General features: G+C 40.1%; 1 protein-coding gene across 20 annotated transcripts in view; it reads left to right on the top strand.

Moving 5' to 3' along the window:
- LOC129718844 (monocarboxylate transporter 12-like) overlaps positions 1-22,866 on the top strand; it is a 473,704-nt gene extending 450,838 nt beyond the window's left edge. For all 20 annotated transcript variants that reach the window (XM_055669973.1, XM_055669970.1, XM_055669971.1 and 17 more), the window contains 5 exons: positions 4,291-4,464; positions 4,539-4,941; positions 5,004-5,549; positions 21,125-21,419; positions 21,478-22,866. In XM_055669973.1, the coding sequence (XP_055525948.1) occupies positions 4,291-4,464; positions 4,539-4,941; positions 5,004-5,549; positions 21,125-21,419; positions 21,478-21,969 (1,910 nt within the window). In that variant the 3' untranslated portion in view covers positions 21,970-22,866. The remainder of the gene's footprint in view (positions 1-4,290; positions 4,465-4,538; positions 4,942-5,003; positions 5,550-21,124; positions 21,420-21,477) is intronic.
- Positions 22,867-23,436: the final 570 nt, after the last annotated feature.

Here is a 23,436-nt window from a genome sequence, read left to right as displayed (position 1 = left end):
TTAAAATTTTCACGCGCTTTCGAAAAAATTAGGTTTTAGATAGTATTCGTAAAATTTTTAATATTTTAGAAACACGTAAAAATAATTTTGTTGATCTTTAAAGGCAAATGTCTGTTTATATGTGACTCCTGTTGTAATCTTGCTACAAAATACATGAAAATTTTCGAGGAAAACGTCTAAAACTAATTATAGTTTAATTTTATAATTGACTACTTTCGCCGCTTTTAGCAAGTATTTCCCCCATTTTAGTGAGCCAACAAACTTCAGGTGTTCGTCACCAATTATTCTTGGTGACTTTTGTAAACAAGATGCATTCCTCCTGTTATAGATTATTTCTTGATTCTTCAATAAAGATCAACTGATACGGGGACTCATTTGAGACAATACCGAACGTTAGTTTCAGATAATATGTAACCTTGTTAAATTGAACCATTTTTTTTGTAACTTGGTTAAAAAAGGATAGTTACTAAAATCCCGCGGAACTTTCAGATAGATCACATATTCTTCAATGACAACATTTGGCATATGTTTCCTTAAAAAGTCACGGTGACTAAATAGTAACATTTGTTGGTCAAAGCCCGATGTTTACTTTTCCTGATTTTTATTTAAACCAAAAAAGATGATTACCAAAATCACTGTGACAATGTCAATAACTAATAAGTTTTTTCAAAAGGTCACGAACTCTATTAAACAAAACTTTATAACTTTTAAACCAAACTCTATTAAACAAAAGTCACAGTGACTGACTGAGGAAACGATTCCTATAAAAAGTCACTGTGCATTTGTCAGAAAAATTCAAATGTACCTCTTAATTTCTTGGTGACTATTCTAAGACAAAAAGCCATTTATACTTCAAATTATCACCGTGACTACATAATGGAAAAAATACTTTCGTTTCACAAGTGAAATGATTTTGTCTGTGACTCATCAGAGAAAAATAAATAAATTGTAGTTAAAGGATCACGGAAACAAAATAAAAGAAATATTTGTTTTTTGATCATTGGTTTAGTGTATTTTGTAAGAAAATAAACACAAGTTTTTCTATAAAAAGTAATGGTTACTCGATTACAAAAACTATTTCCATATTATTTTTAAAACGTTCGGGGGACAATTGTAAGAAAAAAGCCCTATTTTATTTGTGACTCTCGTGCGGATTGGGCGGCATGGCTGGCGAGCTGCAGCCATGGACCGAATTGAATGGAGACGACTTCTCCGAACAGCAAGGAACACTTCGGCGGCTGACTGGTAAGGTAAGTGAGATAAAACTCGCGTTCTAAATTGGTACAACGAGCGTGTGACCATCGACAGAAAAAAAAGTGGCCATGATTTAAGATGCGGAAAAACGTAAAGGATTACGCACGTACAAAGCTCAGAAGGCGCCGAATCGCAATGAACGGCAGAATACGGTGGTGAAAACACGTGCACGGAAACTCTACACCCAGATGTTGACGAAACCACATTGTCGCGTTATGGATGACGAGACATATTTAAAAGCGGACTTCCGGCAGCTTCCGGGGCGTCAGCACTTCACCGCTCATCATAAATCCGAAGTTTCTGAGGACGTTAGAAAGCAGAAGGTGTCAAAGTTTGCCAAAAAGTACATGGTTTGGCAAGCAATTTGCTCGTGTGGAAAGCGGAGCACTCCATTCTTGACAACCGGGAATGGGCAGGTACACTTGAAGGAATGCCTCCAAAAGCGTTTACTTCCACTCCCGAGATCACACAATGGTCTTACAACTTTCTGGTCGGATTTAGCCTGGTGTCATTATCCGAAACGCACCTGAACTGCGGCCAATTGAGAAGTACTGAACCATCATGAAGCAGGCACTTCGGAAACATCCTAAGGAAGTAAAATCGGAGGAGGATATGAGGAGGAAATAGATTTCCTCACAAAAAAACAGTGGGTCCAAACGTTGTACAAGACCTTATGAGCAGTGTTAAGAGGAAAGTTCGTGCAATTGGATGCAAAGTTTGGGACACAATAAACCGAAAAATCTAGTTTCGACAGTAAAATGTAAGTACCTAAGCTTTGCTTTGCTTTGCTATTTTCGCAATGCGATGCAAACTTGGAATTTTTTGAGGCCCTTTTACTTCACAACAAACACGCTCAGAGAGAAATGAGAGTATGTATATGTAAGCTCTCTCTCCTCTTCATGCCAGTAGGTATTTTTTGTTTTGTTTATGCGTGCCGAGTTCTGTTCAAAATAACGTTGGAACAAGAAGCATTCCGCAAGCGCAGCGCATACAACAATTTTGGCAAAAAGTTCACGGTAAACTATTTTGAAAGCGAAAATCTTCCGGTTTCGACTGTGTATAATTTCTTGCAAACCTTAACCATTATTCGCCCGGAAAGCAATGAAAGACCGGCCAAAGCAGTGGGCAGAAAAGGACTTTTCCTTTTTGTCTAAATCATGGTTCAAGCTGGTGGTTTAACTATCGATCAAAATGTATACCAGAACGAATATTCAAGAAAAATTTTGATTTCATATCTTCCAAAACACCATACCGATGAAAGCTATAAGTTTTGGCCAGATAAAATATCATCAGGGCCGGCGGTTGATGTGGGTAGTATGTGTAGTATTACCCACTCGTAAAATATCCCTGTGGGTACTTACCCACACGGAATTATCGGACAAACCCAAAAAAAGTCATGTTTTTTTCGTGGTTTTACCTTTACACGCATTAACGAATTTCCCATGCAGCATGAACCATAGTAACCCATGTGTCAACAGACAAAAATTGGTTCGAACTCTTAACATGATGGTGAAAACAGTGAAGCTACTTCGTTCAGAAGTTTGCGCGTTCAAGGAACGGTACCCCGCATCTATAACATAGCACTGTTGGACAGTAATCACAGCATCGAACGGAAGTCCGGTTCCGGATTGCCGACCAGTCAAACAGTATAAAAGTACCTGGCAAACATGGATATACAGCGGCGGTCCCGTCTACTTTTCTCGAAGCTGCAGGCAATGACGCAACGGCAGCGGCTGAATAAGATGGTCAAGTCGATTTTCCCAGCGAATCGCAACGTGGCTTTGGTGATGAACGTTGGGACCTATCTCAACCTGGATGGCAACGACTGGCAGGGCACTTCGTATTTCACTTCTCCCCCGAAGGAAGTGAACTCCGCGATGAAGTTCATTTCACATACTAAGTTCCCCACAAAAGTACTGCTGTGGCTCGCAAAAAGCGAGAAGAGGACGTCAAAGCCTTTCTTTTTTGCTCCAGACTGCCTGTCGGAAGTTGCCTTCGCTCAGCAAAAATACCATAAAGGCGAAGACACAGTATTCTGTTCGGATCTGCCGTCGGCTTACTATTCGAAGCAATCCTTAAAGGAGCGACTCATTATCGATGTGGTGCATTCGAAATTCAAACTTTTTCTTATACATTTCACAGACATCCTATTGTTGATGTATAAGTCGCTCTTCTCTGGATACGCATTCGTCACCCATGAACCTTCCCTATTCCTTACTACCCACTCGGGAAAATAGTGTGACGCCGGCCCTGAATATCATCACATTACGTCAAAAAACACAAACGTTCTTGAACAACTGATTAACTCCATTTGTGATACGTATCCTAACCAATCTACCTCATTGTCGTCCAACCGAAGATTTCTTTGGGAGTTCAAGTTCCTTCGGTGCAGAAAATAATTGAGATCAACGAACTACAAACAGTAGAATGGTAGAATCAAGATATGCATGCGACAAGTCGACGTGAAGGCCGTACAACGCACTTATTGAAGGCCGGTAACGGACCTTCCTCAAACGTTGAATATTTTTTCTCGTTCATAATGAATATATCTTCATTAGAAACAAATCAGTTTTTATACAAATTCATCTATTTTTTTTTTTGACAGCAGTAGAAAAAAACTCCAAATTTTCAGTTGTCATCCGTTAGGCATAAATGTAAATAATAATTTCTGTTATTTCGTCCCATTAAAAATATGTATAATAATGACGATTATACAATTACTGATTTTCAATTTCTTTACTAAACTAAATTCGAACTGTTTCAGAAAATAAAATAAGTCAGAACGATAACGGCACTTATCAACCATGAGAGTGTTTTGTACGGATGATGCACGGATATAATGCTTCAAACCACTTTAAAACTTTTTAGTCACCGGGGCTGTGCCAAAAAAAAGTCATTCGGGAACAAACAACATAAAAACTGGTTACCAGTTATTTGTAAAACCATCCCATCTCCAGCTACAATCGAAAAAGTAAGAATGAATCGACCTCTAATATTTATTTTTTCTTCTTCTCTCCCTCCCTGGGTACTATTCAGGATGGCTTGGCGCGCTCTCGACGGCGGTGGCCCTCTTCATCTCACCAATTACGATTGCAGTGTGCAAGCGCAAATCTACCCGACTGACGGCGGTCATCGGCGGACTGGTGACGGCCCTAGGATGTCTTTTCACCTCATTCGCTTCGCAGTTTCATCAACTGTTTTTCAGTTACGGTATGTTTTTTTTTTTTTGTCGCAGAAGATGAACGATTTTGCCTAGAAACAAAAATTTCTTGTGTCCAACACAGGTGCCGTTGTTGGTGTCGGCGTCGGTATGACTCGAGACTGTTCGACGCTGATGGTGGCCCAGTATTTCAAGAGGCGCCGCGAGTTTGTCGAGATTTTCATCGTGTCCGGTAGTGGGCTTGGAATTGCGATCATGTCCACGTTTATCAAATGTGCAATTGATGCCATCGGGTGGCGCCTGGGGCTACAGGCGGTTACCGGAACCGTGTTCGTTACGTTTATCCTGGGCACATGCTATCGCAGTGCGTCTCTTTATCATCCACAGCGGAGGGCGATTCTGCATCTCAAGAATCAAAAGCGCAAAATCAAAGACAAAAACAAACACGACGATCGACCACCGTTTTTCGATTTTAGCACGCTGCGAAGCAAAACGGTGCGAATATTGCTCGCATCGACGGGAATGAGGTACACCGTATTTTCCGATATTTTTTAAAGGCATTACATTCATAGCTTTTCTGTGGTTTCAGCGCCTTCGGAATCAATACTCCTATCTTCTACCTCGCACATCAAGTCGAAATGGACGGTATAGGCGATAAAGTGATGATTCTACAGACTTATCTCGGTCTTGCCTGGACGCTAGGCTGCGCAGCGTTTGGAATGCTAGTCGTTAGAAATAGTGTCGAGTGTCGCATAGCTCGACAATATCTGTGCCAAACTGCCACACTGATGTGTGGATTGTGTATCCTAGCGTTGACGGCTGTTCATGGCAACTACCACGGCTATGTCATGTTCGTATGGATCTACGGAATTTTCTGTGGTGGCTACCATTACTCACTAAAGATGTACACGTACGAAAAAGTTCGTGCCCGGAATTTCGCTCGAGCGTGGGGTTTCGTACAGTTCTCGCAAGCGATCCCGATAGCACTGGGAGTGCCGATTTCGGGATATATGAATGAAGGTGGATCAGGCAATGCCGGCTACTACTTCAGCTCAGCCTGTACCGTCGTCGGCAGTCTGTTGATGTTCCTGATCGATCTGCATCGGAGAAACGTTTCCAGGCACAAGCACACCAGGTAAGCGGAAAATTATTATTATAGCATTGCTTCAAAAACTAACCAAATATTGCGCATTTTTATATGAAAACTTCAAAATTTTTGTTATCTAGAGGAACTGCTCCATTATTCATCCCAGCACATATATTCATCTCATACAACATGAAAACACAATTAAAAACAGGAAAAAATGCATATTTTCTTCTTAGACCAATCTGCTAATCCATGGAATGGATCCTTCTTAGTTCACTTTAGATTCCTCAATAAGTATAATCCTCAAAAAACTCACTTAAAAGCACTAAATTTGGTATTATAGTCGGGCATCTTTGGCAAAAGTTGCCAAATTAGTTTCTGTTAATACGAAAAAATTATACAGAAAATGTTGAATTATTCCGACATAATTGACATAAATTTACAGCACTGTAGAATTTACCTAGGTTACCAATTTTGCACGTAAACAACTACAGCGGATATCTAGGTAACCTACTACGATGGGCTGCGGTTACGTTTTTTCATGATAATGGGATTCATTCATGATTAACAGTGTGATGAATATGGGGGCGTCGTGAGATGAATAATTGAGCAGTGATTCAAGTTTTGAGATGGATATGGAAGCGTTGTGAAAAATGGTTTGTTTTACAAAATTCAGGATAAATTTAGCTAATTTTATTAAATATACAATGCTTATCATGAATGAACATAGCCGCAGCCCGGCGTAGTAGGTTACCTAGATATCCGCTGTAGTTGTTTACGTGCAAAATTGGTAACCTAGATAACCACTACAGTGCTGTATATTTATGTCAATAATGTCGGAATAATTCAACATTTTCAGTAGGATTTTTCCTTATTAACAGAAACTGATTTGGTAACTTTTGATTTTCTTCAACGCAGTGAAAACAGTTGAAAATACATACAGTTGAAATTTGGGAATTGTAGAAATTCATCTCATATATTTCATCTAATTCAAGCTTGTTTTAGGAAAGTTGAGGTGAACATTTTAAAGATTAAAGTATTCTTAGTGTAGTGAGTGATTCTGTTTAGTGATTAAAATATAAAGTGGCCCGCTAGTGATGAAAAAAAACTTTGGTTGGCTGCTGAACGTGTCCCGTTGTAGTCGTATAGAACAATGCGCGGATTTCGTTTTCTGAGGTAGGTGATTGAATAATTCAATCACCTAATTCAATTTGAATTGAACGAGTTTTCGAGCGCAGATGCCCAACTATAATATCAAATTCAGTGATTTTAAGTGAGTTTTTGAGGATCATACTTTATGAGGAATCTAAAGTGAACTAAGAAGAATCCATTCCATGGATTATCAGATTGGTTTAAAAAGAAAATATGCGTTTTACCTGTTTTTGTGTTTTCATGTTGTAAGAGATGAATTTAGGGGCTGAGATGAATAATGGAGCAGTTCCCCTACAATATTTGGAGCACCACATCAAAACAAGCATAAACGAGTGAAGGCAGTATGCATTCCGAAATCGACTAAAGGCCGCGCTCGATAAGCTCGAATATTAAGCATTGCTTGTTTGATATACAATCAAAATCACAATTGGACAACAACAGCGGCGTGAAACATAATATGAGCAATAACAATAACTACAGCATTTGATTTGAATGAATTAGATATGGATCAGTAATGCAAATTATTTAAAAGAGGTGGGTACTCGGCTGTGTGGGATTGAGGGCGAAAGATGAATACACTGATTATTTGGCCTGCCAATTTGTTTTCTGTCAACAACTTGGGCACCAATTGAGCTGTCCAAAATCCGTACGGTTTTGAATATTTTAATTCGGCGTTGACAGTAATGTTACAGCCTGGGTTTATAGATGAGTATATTAGTGATTCAGAAAAAATCATAAGAGTTGGCTGCAAAGCCACGACCGCAAAGTGGACGTAGAACTACATACAGCTGCCTGTTACAGTACTTGCATTGTTGCATTCGAAAGTGACTGCAAGTGATAAGTTCGATGCAAATAACAATAATTCTTTGGAGATTACGTTACACTATCTTATATCATCTCCAATAGTAATAATGTAATGGCCCAAAAAAGTTTGAAAGTGGCAACTAGAGTCGATTTACGGCCTCTGAATATCATCCCGAAACCGGAAATACTCCTGTAAGGTAGTGTTTGGTTGTTTGTGATTGGTTCTCCAGATCGGAATTTGTAACTTTGGATTTCAAAATGGCATCTGGAATCTAAATTATGTAGCTTTGCGTCAACTTGCGGCTGTGGCTTCGCACACAAAATGAAGTGTAATAAATAAATGATGTAATTTATTCTCAAAAGGACAATTTGTTGTTTAATTTAATATCGGATATGATGCTGATCGCATCTCTGTGCTTTCCCTAACAGTAGGAATAAGGCATTCTTCTGATAACCCGATCAGTCAAAAATACCAGAATTATAACAAATCTTGATATTTTGTTACGAACTTTTTGTATCAACTTGTGTTCAAAACTTGGTTTCGTTAATAGTAAAAAGCAAAGCCCTGGTGCTACATTCCGATTCAGAACTTGACCTTCTGTTTACTATACACAGACTTCGCAACCAACCGTTAAGTGTACAGGACAATTGCGGGGCTAGCGCTACGATCCTACTAACACTAACAGTCTCTCCCGAGTCAAGACTCGAGCCTACGATGAATGGCTTGTTAGGCCAGCATCGTACCTCGAGACCAGCTGGGGAGGCTCGTTAATAGTTAAAATATCAAAATTCCTATCAAAACTACTTACTGATTATAACAAATTATAGCAAGTTTTGTAAGGTTTTTGGCAGAAAAAGATCAGAATAAGTTAGAATGTACACTATTTTGTCAATTGAATAACAAATTTTGTTATATATATGCTTTAGAAAAACACACTTTTGAACATTCAAGTGTATGATAACACAATTTGATATAATTCTGTACTTTTTATTATTCTGGTATATCAAGAATATTGCAGGCTTTGTTATTTCTATCAAGTTCAGATATATTTGGTCGGCGTGCGACCAGACCGAACCAAGCGCCAAAAACATTATTTCGAGTAATCGGCGATCAAAGTTTACTCACCCCGTATGCTCCCTGCAAATTGCTGCAAAGAAAATTTGTTATAATACCATTATAAACTGTTCAAATGATTTCGTTTCTTCATGAAATATAGATTATCAATTTTAACATCCACTTGTGTTAAAAACTCAATTTTCAAAAAAATGGCGCTTGGTTCGGTCTGGTCGCACGCCGACCATTTGTGATACCCGTTTGTTATAATCGTTTGATCGGGTATTTTGTTAATTTAATAACAAATTTTGTTATAAATATGCTTTAAAAACACACTTTTGAACATTCAAGTGCAAGATGAACTGAATTTGATATAATTATGTACACTAAAGTCGCTTTTTACGCGGGGGATACGTGCCGCGTAAAAAGAAAGCGCGTAAAAAAAAACCGCGTAAATTCCGGAATCCGCGTAAGAAAAACCGCGTAAATTCCGGAATCCGCGTAAAAAAAAAACCATCGTTAATTTTGCATACCGAGTGAAGGGGAACCGAAATCTGGGCAAAAAAAATACCGCGTAAATTCCGGAATCCGCGTAAAAAAAACCGCGTAAATTCCGGAACCCGCGTAAAAAAAACCGCGTAAATTCCTGAATCCGCGTAAAAAAAAACCCGCGTAAAAAAACCGCGTAAAAAGCGACCTTAGTGTACTTTTTATCGTTCCGGCATAACAAGAATATTACAGGCTTTGTTATTTCTATCAGATTGAGATATATTTTTGTTACCCGTTTGTTCTAATCGTTTGATCGGGTATTTTGGTAATTGAATAACAAGTTTTGTTATAAAGATGCTTTAAAAAGACAAACTTTGGAACATCTCTGTGTATGATAACAGAATATGATATAATACTGTACTTTTCATCATTCTGGCATATCAATAATATTACAGGCGTGTTTGTGTTTTTTTTCCGTGTTGGGTGTTACCCGTTTGTTATAATCGTTTGATCGGGAACACATCGGAAAGCTGTTTTCACTAAAAATTTAACAGCCCATATACTTTGAATACCAGCATTCCAGAAGGTTAGTGTGTTTTCAAAATAAGGTAACTTTCCATGGAGGAAGTGCCGGTTGATGTTTCTACTACTGATGCTGGCGCTGCCACTATCACAGCTGACACCCGCTGCAGCTGCCACTGTTGCTATCCGCTACCACTGCTACTAAGTAAGAACCATTTTAGTTGCCATCCAGAACTAATATGACTGGTTTAGGCAGTGCTTGACAGTCATATTGTTTCCAGGTTTACTAGGTATATCATTCTGTGGGCTTGGGGAAGTAAGCATTAAGCGACCAATCAGAGATCGAATGCTGCGTTTTAACAAGGCCTTAAAATTTTCAATAGTACAATAGTTCGAATAATCTAATTAAAATTGTTTGCATTTGAGCGGAAGCATAGATGATTTTCCAATCGATTGCTGCGAGAACGAAGGAAATCCATTGAAAACTAACCGACTTATTTTAGATATTCATTTTACATCTTCATGTAGCCGATCATCCTGAAAGACGTAGTCCTACGTCAAAATATCGAATCATAGGCCATCGCCATGTTTTTTTTCTATTCGTTTGACAATTTCTATATTTTTTTGTCCTTCATTCATCATATTCATTTTTCTATTATCAACTTATCAATGCACATTAGGGTGCCAATGGAAATAGTTTCTTTTCTCGAAAAACAATCCCCATGGAAAATTTTAGCTCAATCCTACCGTAGTTTCGTTGACTGACGTAAGCGCCAGCGCGTAAACTTTTCTGTACGGAGCTTTTTACAAAGACGTTTGTATAATGAGCATTTGAACAATCCTCATATCATATCTTGTCTGTGCATAATGAGTTTAATTGATAACAACGCATTGTGAAATCCGTGATTTGTGGGGAAAGGTTTACCAACTAAAGCTATGTTACCAACGCTTATCAACACTTATTGTAATTCGTTCCACACGAACTGCGAACAAGTTTTTCCTAATGGCAAGGTAGTAGTTTTCGAGACAAGAATAGCAGAATATTGGATCTCTGTTTCGTCGGCAATATGGACTGTACACCGGAAATTAGTACCGCTGCGTCTCCCTTGACGAAAACTGTGATGCACCATAATTACCTTACCTTACCTTACCAAACAGTCCCAAGCCGTGGTGTGGCCTTTGCTGTACGTAAGAGTCGTTTCCACTCGGTCCATGGCTGAAGTTCGCCAGCTCTGCAGTCTGCGTAAGGTCCGCAGGTCGTCTTCCACCTGATCGATCCACCTTGCCCGCTGTGCACCTCTCCGTCTCGTCCCTGACGGATTGGTTTCAAGAACCATCTTTACCGGTCTGTCGTCCGACATCCTTACAACATGCCCAGCCCACCGAAACCTGCCTATCTTAGCGGTGTGGACGATAGATGGCTCCCCAAGCAGCTTCCTGCAGTTTTCCATCTGCTGTCCACCGAAGATGATACGCAACACTTCCCGCTCGAAGACGGCAAGGGTGCGTTGGTCCTCCACAAGCATAGTCCATGTCTCATGCCCGTAGAGAACTGCCGGTCTAATCAGTGTCTTGTAGATGGTTAACTTGGTGCGGCGACGAATTCTACTCGATCAGGGCGTCCTCCAGAGACCAAAGTATGCACGATTTCCTGCCATAATGCGGCGTTGAATTTCTCTGCTGGTATCGTTGTCGGCAGTTACCAGTGAGCCCAGATACACTAACTCGTTGACCACCTCGATTTCATCACCACCAACTTGAACTCGAGGTGGGAGGTTAGCACTGTCCTCTCGTGAACCCTTTCCTTTCATGTGCGTGTGCGGATAAGCTATTTACAAGAGTGTCACTGGGCTTCTCTGCCGTTCCAAGCATAGTTGTCCCAGCGTGCTTAGGGTTTGTGTAAAACATGGGACTACTATGATTGGAACAGCAGTTCTGCTCTGTCAACTTAAGAGCGTTTATTAGACAGAGAAACTATTACTCAGCGCTCTCTCTACAGCAGATGGTGTGATGCACATTGAATGTAAGCTCACAGTTGTTAAGAGGGGAAAAAAATTATTTTCTCTTTAAGATCAAGATGAGTAAAACAGACTGCCCTTTTCCCTTTCGTCACACAAACTATGGAGCGAACAGAGTTCTTATCGCACTTCAGCGTGATTTCAACAGTGTCTCTACCGATTTCGACTGTCATCTTCCTCGCACTAAGAATCTAAAATCAAAGTGTGACGTCGGAATGAAAGATTGCAAACGGTAATACTGATGTAAACACATGATGGATCGCAATAGTCAATATGTCGTTGGATTAATAAAATGATGGACAATTTTCTGATACTTTAGTTTTCATTATCACTTCATTGCTTAACAGTGAAAAAAATTGAATAAAAATTTCAAGGTCGAATTTTCACGAACAATGTACCAATCATATGAGAGCACGCCTAGCACAGATTTCATGAGTAGACACCGAGTGTCTGCTGCGATATCCTCTATATCAGCGGCAAAAAAAATTGACAGAATCTCCCCGTCCCAATGAGTCAACTGATGTTCGCTTCCCTGAGAGCACGCCTAGCACAGATTTCATGAGTAGACACCGAGTGTCTGCTGCGATATCCTCTATATCAGCGGCAAAAAAAATTGACAGAATCTCCCCGTCCCAATGAGTCAACTGATGTTCGCCTAGACTATTTTGATGTCTTGAAGGAGAAGCTTTTTTCGGGGAGTTCGTAGCCATCTCCTTTATCAGACAACTAAACGATTTGCTGTTAGAATGTTAATAAAACTGATGTCTTGAAGGAAAACATGCTGGCACAGGCAACTGGACCGAGCCATGTATGAATAGAGCGCTTTTCAATCGTCATCTATCAGTGCAGTAGAACTCGATATTCATTTGTGTGCAGCCAAGTCAAGTGAAGACTACATTGTCGCTGTCGACGCATAGTGGGGCGTGTTGGGCTAACGCGTAAGTATCGTGTTGCGATCTGGAAGACAATCGTATTGCGTTTGAATTGTCTCCTGTTCTTTTTGTTTCGTACAGAAGCAAATATCAGAAGGTGCCGCACATTACGCTGTGCCGCTGGGGACAACAAAAATCTGTACGTGTCGGTAGAGGCAGATAGCAGGGTATATAAATTTGGTGTATTGTACAGATAAAATTCGTTGTTTTTTTTTTGTTTTTGAACTGTACACTTTCAGGGATTCGTTGTTTTGCTTTCGTCTCGATTAGACGCAAATTGTTCATCTCCGTTTGAGTTCGCAAAATAACAATACACGAGTTATCGTACGGGTGTTTTTTTTGTCGATTAGTTCTTTTGCTGCGCGATAACAATAGCCTGCAGTTTATCGGCAGAAACATCTTCTGCAGACTGGTAGGGGCAGGCTACCCCGCCAGTGATACGCAGCTGATATATCAGCAAGAATAATTCTCCCGCACCGCTGTTACCCCGCTAGCAGCACGGACCACCATACGATCGAGCGAGTGGAAGTCAACTACAAGTGGCATCTACAAGGTCGCGTGTAGGATACGGCCACTGTGTCACAACACGAAGCTGGATCGTCATTGTTTGTTCTGCGGAGACGCTCGATTAATCCTACTATCAGCCGTGAGGTCGTGACTTAGACGTTCGGTGAAGTATTCACTTTAGAATTTTTATCATTATTATTAATATTATTATTATTATTATTGTTATTATTATAATTATTATTATTATTATTATTATTATTATTATTATTATTATTATTATTATTATTATTATTATTATTATTATTATTATTATTATTATTATTATTATTATTATTATTATTACTATTATTATTACTATTATTATTACTATTGTTATTAGTATTAGTATTACTGCCAGTTAGGTCATACAGCCACCTACTGCTGCAACAAGGCACGCTGCAGCAAGTGCGGAGGCAATCATGCTGAGACCGCTTGCAGTGAGGATACTGAAAAGTGTCTTTACTGCGAGGGAACTCGGCATGACCTTTCGGCGTGTCCCGCGTACAAACAGCGCGAGGAAAAAATTAAGCGTTCCCTCAAGGAACGATCAAAGCGCTCTTTCGCAGAAATGCTGAAGAGTGCTGAGCCACCCTCGACAGGAAACATCTTTTCCTTTTTGCCAACCGATGAGGGTACATCTGACGATCCCGTCGAAGGGTGTTCTTATGCCATGCCAGAAGGATCTAGAAAGAGGAGAATGATCAACCCCTAGCGGAATGACCAATAAACCAACACAAAAAGGAAGCGGTGAAGAAAAACCGAAGCAAGTACCTCCCGGTTTTAATTTTAAATCAAACCAGGAGTACCCACCGCTTCCTGGGGCACCAAAAACCCCTCGTGCACCCATTTCTCGATCAGAAGATAAAAAAGGAACAGGGTTCATGAAATTTTCTGATATTGTGGACTGAGTATTTAAAACATTCAACATACCAGATCCCCTACAAAATATTATTCTTGCCCTTCTTCCTACAGTGAAAACCTTTTTGAAGCAACTAGCAGCAACTTGGCCCCTCATTTCAGCTATCATATCTTTCGATGACTAATACGGCGAAAGAGGTTAGGAATTTTATCACTGTATTACAGTGGAATTGCAGAAGTATCATCCCCAAATTCGATCTATTCTCTCATTTAATAAATACATACAATTGTGACGCATTTGCGCTCTGTGAAACCTTTCTCAATTCAAACGATCAACTCAATTTCCACGATTTTAACATTATTCGTCGAGATCGAGACTCACACGGTGGAGGGGTACTTTTAGGGATTAAAAAGTGCTATTCCTTCTTCCGAATCGACCTCCCCTCGATCTCAAATATTGAAGTCGTTGCCATTCAAACGAATATGAATGGAAAAGACCTATGCCTTGTTTCGTTATATATCCCTCCATCCGCGCGGATTGAACAGAGGCATCTCACTGATATAGCAGAGTTGCTTCCCGCGCCTTTTTTGATATTGGGAGATTTTAATTCTCACTGTTCGCTATGGGGGTCGCTGTACGACGACAACCGATCTTCTTTAATCTGTAACTTGATCGACGACTTCAATATGACAGTTTTGAATACTGGGGAAGCGACACGTGTACCTAATCCTCCAGCACGTGAAAGCGTGCTTGACCTATCCCTCTGCTCGACATCACTAGCGGTAGATTGCCAGTGGAAAGTAATCAACGATCCCCACGGTAGTGATCATCTTCCAATCGTTATATCAATTGCTAATGGTTCAACTCCCCCGAACCCAATCAATATTTCCTACGACCTTACACGTAATATTGATTGGAAGTGTTATGAGTCTATTATAGCGCAATCTATCGAGACTCACGAGGAACTTCCTCCGGAGGAAGAATACGCGTTCTTAGCTGGCTTGATAATCGACGCCGCGACTCAAGCTCAGACGAAACCGATACCCGGGGTAACGATTAGACAGCGCCCTCCCAACAAATGGTGGGACAAAGAGTGCTCTGAGCTGTACGTGCGAAGGTCCGCGGCGTATAAGGACTACCGGGAGTACGGCACTGTCAACCTGCTTCGAAAGTACGAGGCACTGGGCAGGCAGATGAAGAGCTTAGTAAAGGCGAACAAACGCGGGTACTGGCGGCGGTTCGTAAACGCGTTGTCGAGGGAAACAGCGATGAGCACTCTTTGGGATACTGCCAGGCGCATGCGGAACCGTGACGTTTCGAATGAAAGCGAGGAGTATTCAGATCGCTGGATACTCAATTTTGCCAAAAAGGTCTGTCCGGACTCTGTACCGGAACAGAAAACCTTTCGCGACGCGTTATTAGTAACTACGGAAGAGCCTCCATTTTCGATGTTGGAATTTTCAATGGCTCTCCTGTGGTGCAACAATAAGGCTCCAGGGTTAGATAGAATAAAATTCAACCTGTTGAAGAATCTACCCGACTCTGCAAAAAGACGCTTGTTGAATTTGTTCTTGTTCCGCATGACTGGAGGGAGGTAAAAGTCATTGCTATTCGGAAACCCGGGAAACCTGCCTCTGATCACAATTCATATAGGCCGAATGCGATGCTCTCTTGCCTCCGGAAATTAATGGAGAAAATGATCCTCTTACGGTTAGACAAATGGGTCGAAACAAACGGGTTACTTTCAGATACTCAATTTGGCTTTCGCCGGGGCAAAGAAACGAACGATTGCCTAGCGTTGCTTTCTACTGAAATTAAACTAGCCTTTGCTCGAAAAGAGCAAATGGCTTCTGCGTTCATGGATATTAAATGGGCTTTTGACTCTGTCTCTGTAGAAGTTTTAAGCGCGAAACTTCATTCGCAGGGACTTTCACCCAATTTGAATAACTTTTTGCTCAATTTGTTGTCAGAAAAGCATATGTATTTCTCACATGGCGATTCGACAACTTCCCGAATTAGTTATATGGGTCTCCCAGGGCTCATGTTTAAGTCCTCTCTTATATAATTTTTACGTCAATGACATCGATGAATGTCTTGCAAATTCATGCACGCTAAGGCAACTTGCAGACGATAGCGTTGTATCCATTACTGGTAGCGAGGCTAGCGATCTGCAAGGACCATTGCAAGATACCTTAGACAATTTGTCTGAATGGGCTCTTAAGCTGGGAATCGAATTCTCTCCGGAGAGAACTGGGCTGGTCGTTTTTTCGAGGAAGCATAACCCAGCTCAGCTGCAGCTCCTACTAACGGGTAAAACGATCACTCAGGTTTTAGTCGCTAAATATCTCGGGGTCTGGTTCGACTCTAAATGCACCTGGGCTTGTCATATTAGGTATCTGACACAAAAATGCCAACAGAGGATTAACTTTCTTCGTACGATTACCGGAACCTGGTGGTGTGCTCACCCAGGAGACCTTCTAAGGTTATACCAAACAACGATATTGTCAGTTCTTGAGTACGGCTGTTTCTGCTTTCGCTCCGCCGCGAACACGCACATCATAAAATTAGAGAGAATACAATATCGTTGTTTGCGTATTGCCTTGGGTTGCATGCAGTCGACCCATACGATGAGTCTTGAAGTGCTAGCGGGTATTCTTCCGTTGAAACATCGTTTTTGGAATCTCTCTTACCGGTTGCTAATTCGATGCACAGTTATGAACCCATTAGTAATTGAAAATTTCGAGAGGTTGGTTGACCTTCAATCTCAATCTAGATTATTGACTTTATATTTTGACTATATGGCTCAAGATATTAATCCTTCTTCATACGATTCCTTCAATGTCGCACTTTTAGATACTTCTAATAATGCTATATTCTTCGACACCACCATGAAACAAGACATTTCTGGTATCCCGGATCAATTGTGACCCCAAGAGATCCCTAAGATTTTTTCCAATAAGTTTAAGCATGTTAGTTATGATAAAAGGTTTTACACTGACGGATCTAATCTAGATGAGTCCACTGGCTTCGGTGTTTTCCAAGAAAATTTTACCGCCTCCAACAAACTCGATGCTCCTGCTTCCGTGTACGTCGCAGAACTTGCTGCTATTCAGTACTCTCTTGGAATCATCGAAACCCTACCCATAGACCACTACTTCATCTTCACAGATAGTCTCAGTGCCATGAGGCTCTGCGATCAATGAAGCCTGTGAAGCACACCCCGTATTTCCTGGGGAAAATACGGCGGTTTTAAGTGCTTTAACAGATAAAAATTACCGGGTTACCTTAGCGTGGGTCCCTTTTCATTGCTCGATTCCGGGTAACGAAAAGGCTGACTCTTTAGCTAAGGTGGGTACTATTGATGGCGATATTTATGATAGACCAATTGCTTATGATGAATTTTATAGCATTTTGCGTCAGAGAACACTCAACAGTTGGTAATCATCATGGAACTCAGATGAACTGGGACGGTGGCTACATTCCATTTTTCCTAAGGTATCGACGAAAGCATGGTTCAAGGGGTTGGATGTAGGTCGGGACTTCATTTGCGTGATGTCCAGACTTATGTCCAATCACTACACGTTAAACACGCATCTCTTTCGTAAAGGGCTTGAAGACAGTAATCACTGCGTTTGTGGCGATGGCTACCATGACATCGAGCATGTTGTTTGGTCGTGTACCGAATACTGTGGTGTTAGGACTGAGCTTATAGATTCCCTTCGGGCCCGAGGAAAACAACCGAACGTACCCGTTAGGGACATTCTGGGAAGCGGTGATCTCCAGTACATGACACAGCTATACGGGTTTATAAAAAATGCTGGCATTAAAATTTGATTTCTTTTATCTATTTGCTAGAATACAATTTCTGTCACAAACTGAAAGAGAATGATACACCCGGCTGGAGACACTAAAACGAAGACTCGGCATCTCTATGTTTACGCAGACACCTCAGACCAAAACTGCTCTAATAGAACATCACTGGTTAGCCACGTACAAATGAATACATTCTGTAATATAAAATAGTTAAAAACAAAATTGTAACACCCCTCCTCTCACCTTAAATCCCCACTAGCTCGTAGTCGGCCGCGAGAATAAAAAAAGGCCTCCCTCTTTTCCCTGCTAATTTAGAATTTAAAAAAAAATGTACTTGGCTCAGTTAAACATAAATTGTATCGTGCCGTGTCAAATAAACCATTTAAAAACTAAAAAAACTGTACACTCTGTTTTTCTCAGATTTATTTAAACAACTAAATATAGGGTATTTAATGACAATAGAAAACCAGAATGCTCCGTACTGATCTTTGAATAGGCAGTTTAACTAGCTGTACTGATGATTATATTTTTCTAGCTACACGAATTTAATTCAATATGATAATCCTAGTTGCATCTCGCGGTTGCGGTATAGAGAAAAACCAAATTCATTTCACCTTGATAATAGGGTTTTCACAATCATAGTTAAATTCTTCATATCAATATTTTTGCATCAGCATCTGCAAGAAAATATTACCTTCCAAAACCTTATTTGCAATTGAACCCCACTACGCAAACATTATTTGCTGAGATTGATGTTGTTTATCACTCCAACCCGGTTTATTTTTGAAGATAACAGAATTTTCGCAGTTTTTGTTTTGATATCTTGAAACTAAAGAAACTTTTCTCTGGTTCTGCTTACTAATAAAATGTTTAAATTAGCCTGAATTAAATGTTAACATGTTCAAAAAATTCTATGTCAATTTTAATATTTCTGTAATATACATTTTCGACTAGAAACTGTAATTTTTCATCGTTACTTTCTCCGCGAACTTGTGAATGCAGGAAAATATTTCATGTGACATCTTTGCTTGGCAGTTGTGAGGTATAGACAGGTAAAGTTAACTAGAAGCTGCTTTGGAATCGGTGATTGAGAAAATCGACTGTATTAGGGTAAAAGGTATTCATCAATGTTAAAGAGTTTTTTCTCCTAAAAAAGAGTGCTGCAAATAAATAATCAAAATACAGATCCCCGTTCGATTCTGCCAAAAAAATTTCTGTTACCAAAATCGAACCATGCCAGAAATTAATTGATCTCTTTTCATGACTTTTTTCACTTTTTAAGGGGCCTATGACGACCTTAACAGAAAATATGGCCATTATTGAACTAGTTTTAGTCCCAAGTCGATAGAGGTCTCGCTTGATGAATTTAAACTCAATAATTTGGGAGTAACTCAACGGGGAAAGGTCCGCATGTGGCCCATGACAACCTAGATACTTGATTTGACCAACCGAGTGATTAGAGACATAGTACGGTTTTTAGTACTGAGAACCAAAATACCTTTCTGTTGGAGGAATCGATTGGTAAAAAAAAAAACAAATAATTTCGAAAATATGATTAAACATATTACCTCGTTTTTGGCACATGTGTACCAAAATCGATCCGTGTCAAAAGTAAAACGCGCTTAAATCAAATATAGCCTGTAGTCTCAAAATGAAATATGAAACTCTCGTAGTCCTACGTCAACTTTGCGGTCGTGTCTTGGACACCAAACTCCAACTTTTTTTGAATATATTTAGACATAATCATTAGGACCAGATAAAGTCTGCTGATGGCGATGTTAAATGAATAAATGTTGTGGAAAGTGATTTCTCACTGTTTCTACAAACGATTGACGTACATCAATCATAGTATACGACAAGTCGTCTGAACAAAAAAAAAATTTTAAGTTTTAAAACTACTAAGCAACATCGGTAAATTCCCCTCCTCCTGTGTAACTACTTGTAACGCAGAAAATTACTTTCTTTAAATTATTACGCAACTCGTTCACTTATCCCCGCTGTTGGATTTTAACTTTACTCCAACACGAACTAGGGATGCTGAGCTTGCCTAAATCCTTTGGTGAACGCTCTAGCCAAAATTAGCGGTTACCGCCCAGTTGGTTAGTCGAGACAATATGCCTATTTGTTTCTACGCCGAACACCTTGCAACTCTATCCGCCTTTTTGTTGAAACAACGCGAATTACTCAAACGCGTATGAGTAGTTCTACTGCTGCGACCGTCTTCAGCTCTCGTATGCCGGTTGCCTTCGAATATAGTAAATTGTTACCAGTTCTTGTGTGCTGCTTAATTTCGGATATAGTAGATTGGGGTGACATTGCGCATTTCGTTTCGATTAACTCGAACAAAATTAAATGATCGCTGGTGGGCGTTATGTTTCGTTTTTCGTATTTTTTTCGACTTTGCGAGTTGGATGAGCCGAAAGACAAATGACAATGACAGCTCCTTTTGCGCTTAAAGCAAAACTGGCAATATGTGACGTACTCGAAAATAGCGAAAATCGTTCGAATCGAGCTGCACAATGCTAGTGAAGGTACACAAAAAAAACATTTTAAGATGGCTAACTTTGGATTAATACACTATCTTCAATGTACAACAATTCAGTAGCTTCCGCTTCGTATAGTACGATAACAGCACCGGTTACGTCCTAACGGTGGGCTAGGGAAGGAAAGAAGGAAGTGTTACAATAGTTGTTCCCAGAGACCGAGTTTACTTTTGCATCTCTAACGACTGTCACGAAAATATGGGGTACTTTGTCACCGTGGTATGTAACGGATTTTTATATTTTTATCCTTCTCGTCACTAGTGGTTCCCAACAGAAGCCGCCACCGGCAAAAGGGGGCGCGAGGTTCATCTAGAAGCGCGGAGAATTTTGAACTCTTCTCTTTAGCAAAAGGGATCACGGATCTAAAAAGGTTGGGAACCACTGCTCTACACGCTTATTTATAGACACTACTGCTCTTCTTTACCAAGCCTCGTTAGTTACCCTGCCAAGTATCAGCAAATCTAACTGCCTGGAGAGGTATTAATTCAACTATGTATGACTTTTTTTCTGGAATTTCACCGTGCGGAAAGAGTCAAGTAGGGGGATGGGAGAGAGCCTGAGAATAAACCCGTGCGTAAAAGTCCCTGAATTTTTTTCTGGCACATGGAACATGAACGATAAATATTGACACCATTTTGATGATCATGGTTATAAACACGTAAATTTTGTGAAATGGAATCTGCACTCAAAACTATTTTTAATTGTCCAATTCAGGTTGCTGAAATAATTTCATTGTCATTTAATAAGATTTATCAATTTTTGTTTTATACAAGGTAAAACTTTTTCTCGTAAATTCGGCCAGTGTCTAACAAAAGAAACCAGGGAGAAAGTTAGCATAAACCTGGCCCACAACTAATTAAACTTTTTATCTACTCTTCTAACAATCATCAGAGCCAACGGAACTCGTCACTTGTGCGTATCGGAAACATGCCCTCAACGCAGGAAGCTCTCATTCTCCCAGGAACCAGACAACGAACCAGGTATCATCACAGGAAACACTGCCATGATGATTGGGCCGGAATTATTGATACCTCAGCTAAGCGATGGAGCTGCCGAGCCGGTTAACGGGTTGGATAAGCCGGAACTGACCTGCATATCGGAAGAGGGCATTGCTGATATGGATCTTCCCGATAACCTCCTCGATGACCTTGACTACGTTGGAGATTGCATCACCTCCTGCAATAAGGTACGATTGACGTTGCTTCAATGTCAGACTCAATCTTCTTGATAATATTTCTATTTAGGTCGAAAACTACCTGATGTTGAGTGAGTATGAAAACAATCTAAGTGCCGAAGTTCCTATTCTTCTGGACAAACGAGGTCGCCGGTTGTCGCTGTCCAAAACCAAAGCGCTACTTGCAAACCAGCTAAATATACAACATTACCCGGACTGTGCGGCATTGGAACAATTGAATCGTGCCAATCCGCCTCCTCCGATTTCCCCAATATTGGAACAAACTACTCCCCCGCTAGAGAAGGAACATCACAATAATCGTAAAAACCACCACCACGGACACCACCAACACCAACATCATCACCATCACAGCCAACAACATCATCCCGACGGTACCAGCGGAAGTGAACCGGATGGTGCTGCTAAAACAAACCCTAAGAGTGACAACCTCAACAATGGCGGCAAACCATGCCGTCTGAATCACAAATGGCGTCCAACGCAGCAAACCGGGACGTTCCTCAGCAATCGAGTGATATCTGTGATTGACGAAGCCTCCGTGTAGATGTTAAGGGTTAGACCGTTTTTTTTTCTTTTCTCCTTACGACCAAGCGTCAACACTACCCGATAGAGATTTTAGTGCTTTGATTCTTAGAAGTATCCATTTTGTTTTCTGATAAATTAGAAGAATTTTGTTCTGGGACTGAATAGGTTTAAATCGTACCTGATGTGATCGAATGTAAGAAAAGTGTTTTCTAAACCAAGTTGACAAAAAAGAGTAAGTAAAGTGAGTCTAATTATGTCTAGGATAAACAGAAAATTTTATTGTTGATAATAGCAAGTTATCGAACAAAAGTCTAACCCCTTCCGAAACTAGATATCTTTCTTATCCTCTTTAAAAACAGACATTTGAACTATTCACTGATTGCTAGAATTAGAAGTTTGTCTATTAAACTATGTAATCCAGTAGTTGTATCAATCCGAAACGATCACTGCCAGATAGAAATCAGGAAACATACAAAAATTGTGAGCCAATGTGGTTGATACGTTTTTCTTTACCTATTATAATTGTATATACCTAGATATTCTCTTTGTGCTCGCAGCAACATAAGTCATATTACCTAAAACTTGTAGCCTTTTTTTCAGCTAAATTAATGCATCTTGCTTGCTAAGCATTGCGATATTGGTTTTAAAATACATAAAAAAGTTGTATATTATTGTACATGCTAGTGAATAAATCAACAATGAAACAATAATACTTGAATCGCAGTTAAGGGATACTCTGGAAGTTTGCAGAAATATTTAGATTATTCAGTATTGGTACGTGCAACTGATATACTATTTATACATATTTATTGCTATATGATATACGGCAGATTTGTATATTCCGCAGGCAGACAGTCAAACCTAGCGAAAATCTCAGCTGATTGAATAAAATGGAAAAGTGTTTAGCTAAACTTTAGTGAACCGGTTTTGATTTAGCATTGGCGAGTGTTCGAGACGGTTGAACTCACAAAAGAACGGCCCCTGTTAGGGTTATTTCTGGTCCTTGTTTGGTTCGTCCTATATGTATGCTGGATGCTCAACACACTCTGTAGTCTTCAATAGCAACGATCGCATTTCTGGTATAAAATATATGGTATCGTGATTTGAACACCTGCGACGAATTACTTCCAACAACTAATCTTAAGCTTCAAGACTGTTTGTCGTAATCTTTCAAGGTCTAGGGTTTGTAACTGTATAGCATTACTGGAAACTTTCTGTAGGCCAACCATTATCCAAACTGAACTCGATTCTAATCTGAAGAAGTTTGCTTGAAACCAAAAAAAATTGGGTGGCAAAGTTGTGACGATGTAAGAGCTTCAAAGGGAAACCTCGAAAGAACGATTGTACCAATGAACTGAACGAGGACAATCGTTTTTGAAGAAGGTGAAGACCGTTCCATAGGCTCGCATCGGTATTCTGAGATGCGCATAGAACAATGGTGCTTATTACGGGAGTCACCTCACGGTGAAATATATTTCACTCTTAC

Source organism: Wyeomyia smithii, chromosome 1 (genome assembly GCF_029784165.1).
Source record: "Wyeomyia smithii strain HCP4-BCI-WySm-NY-G18 chromosome 1, ASM2978416v1, whole genome shotgun sequence".
Taxonomy (NCBI): domain Eukaryota; kingdom Metazoa; phylum Arthropoda; class Insecta; order Diptera; family Culicidae; genus Wyeomyia; species Wyeomyia smithii.
Note: the sequence above shows the minus strand (reverse complement) of the source record. Positions and strands in the feature narration are given on the sequence as shown.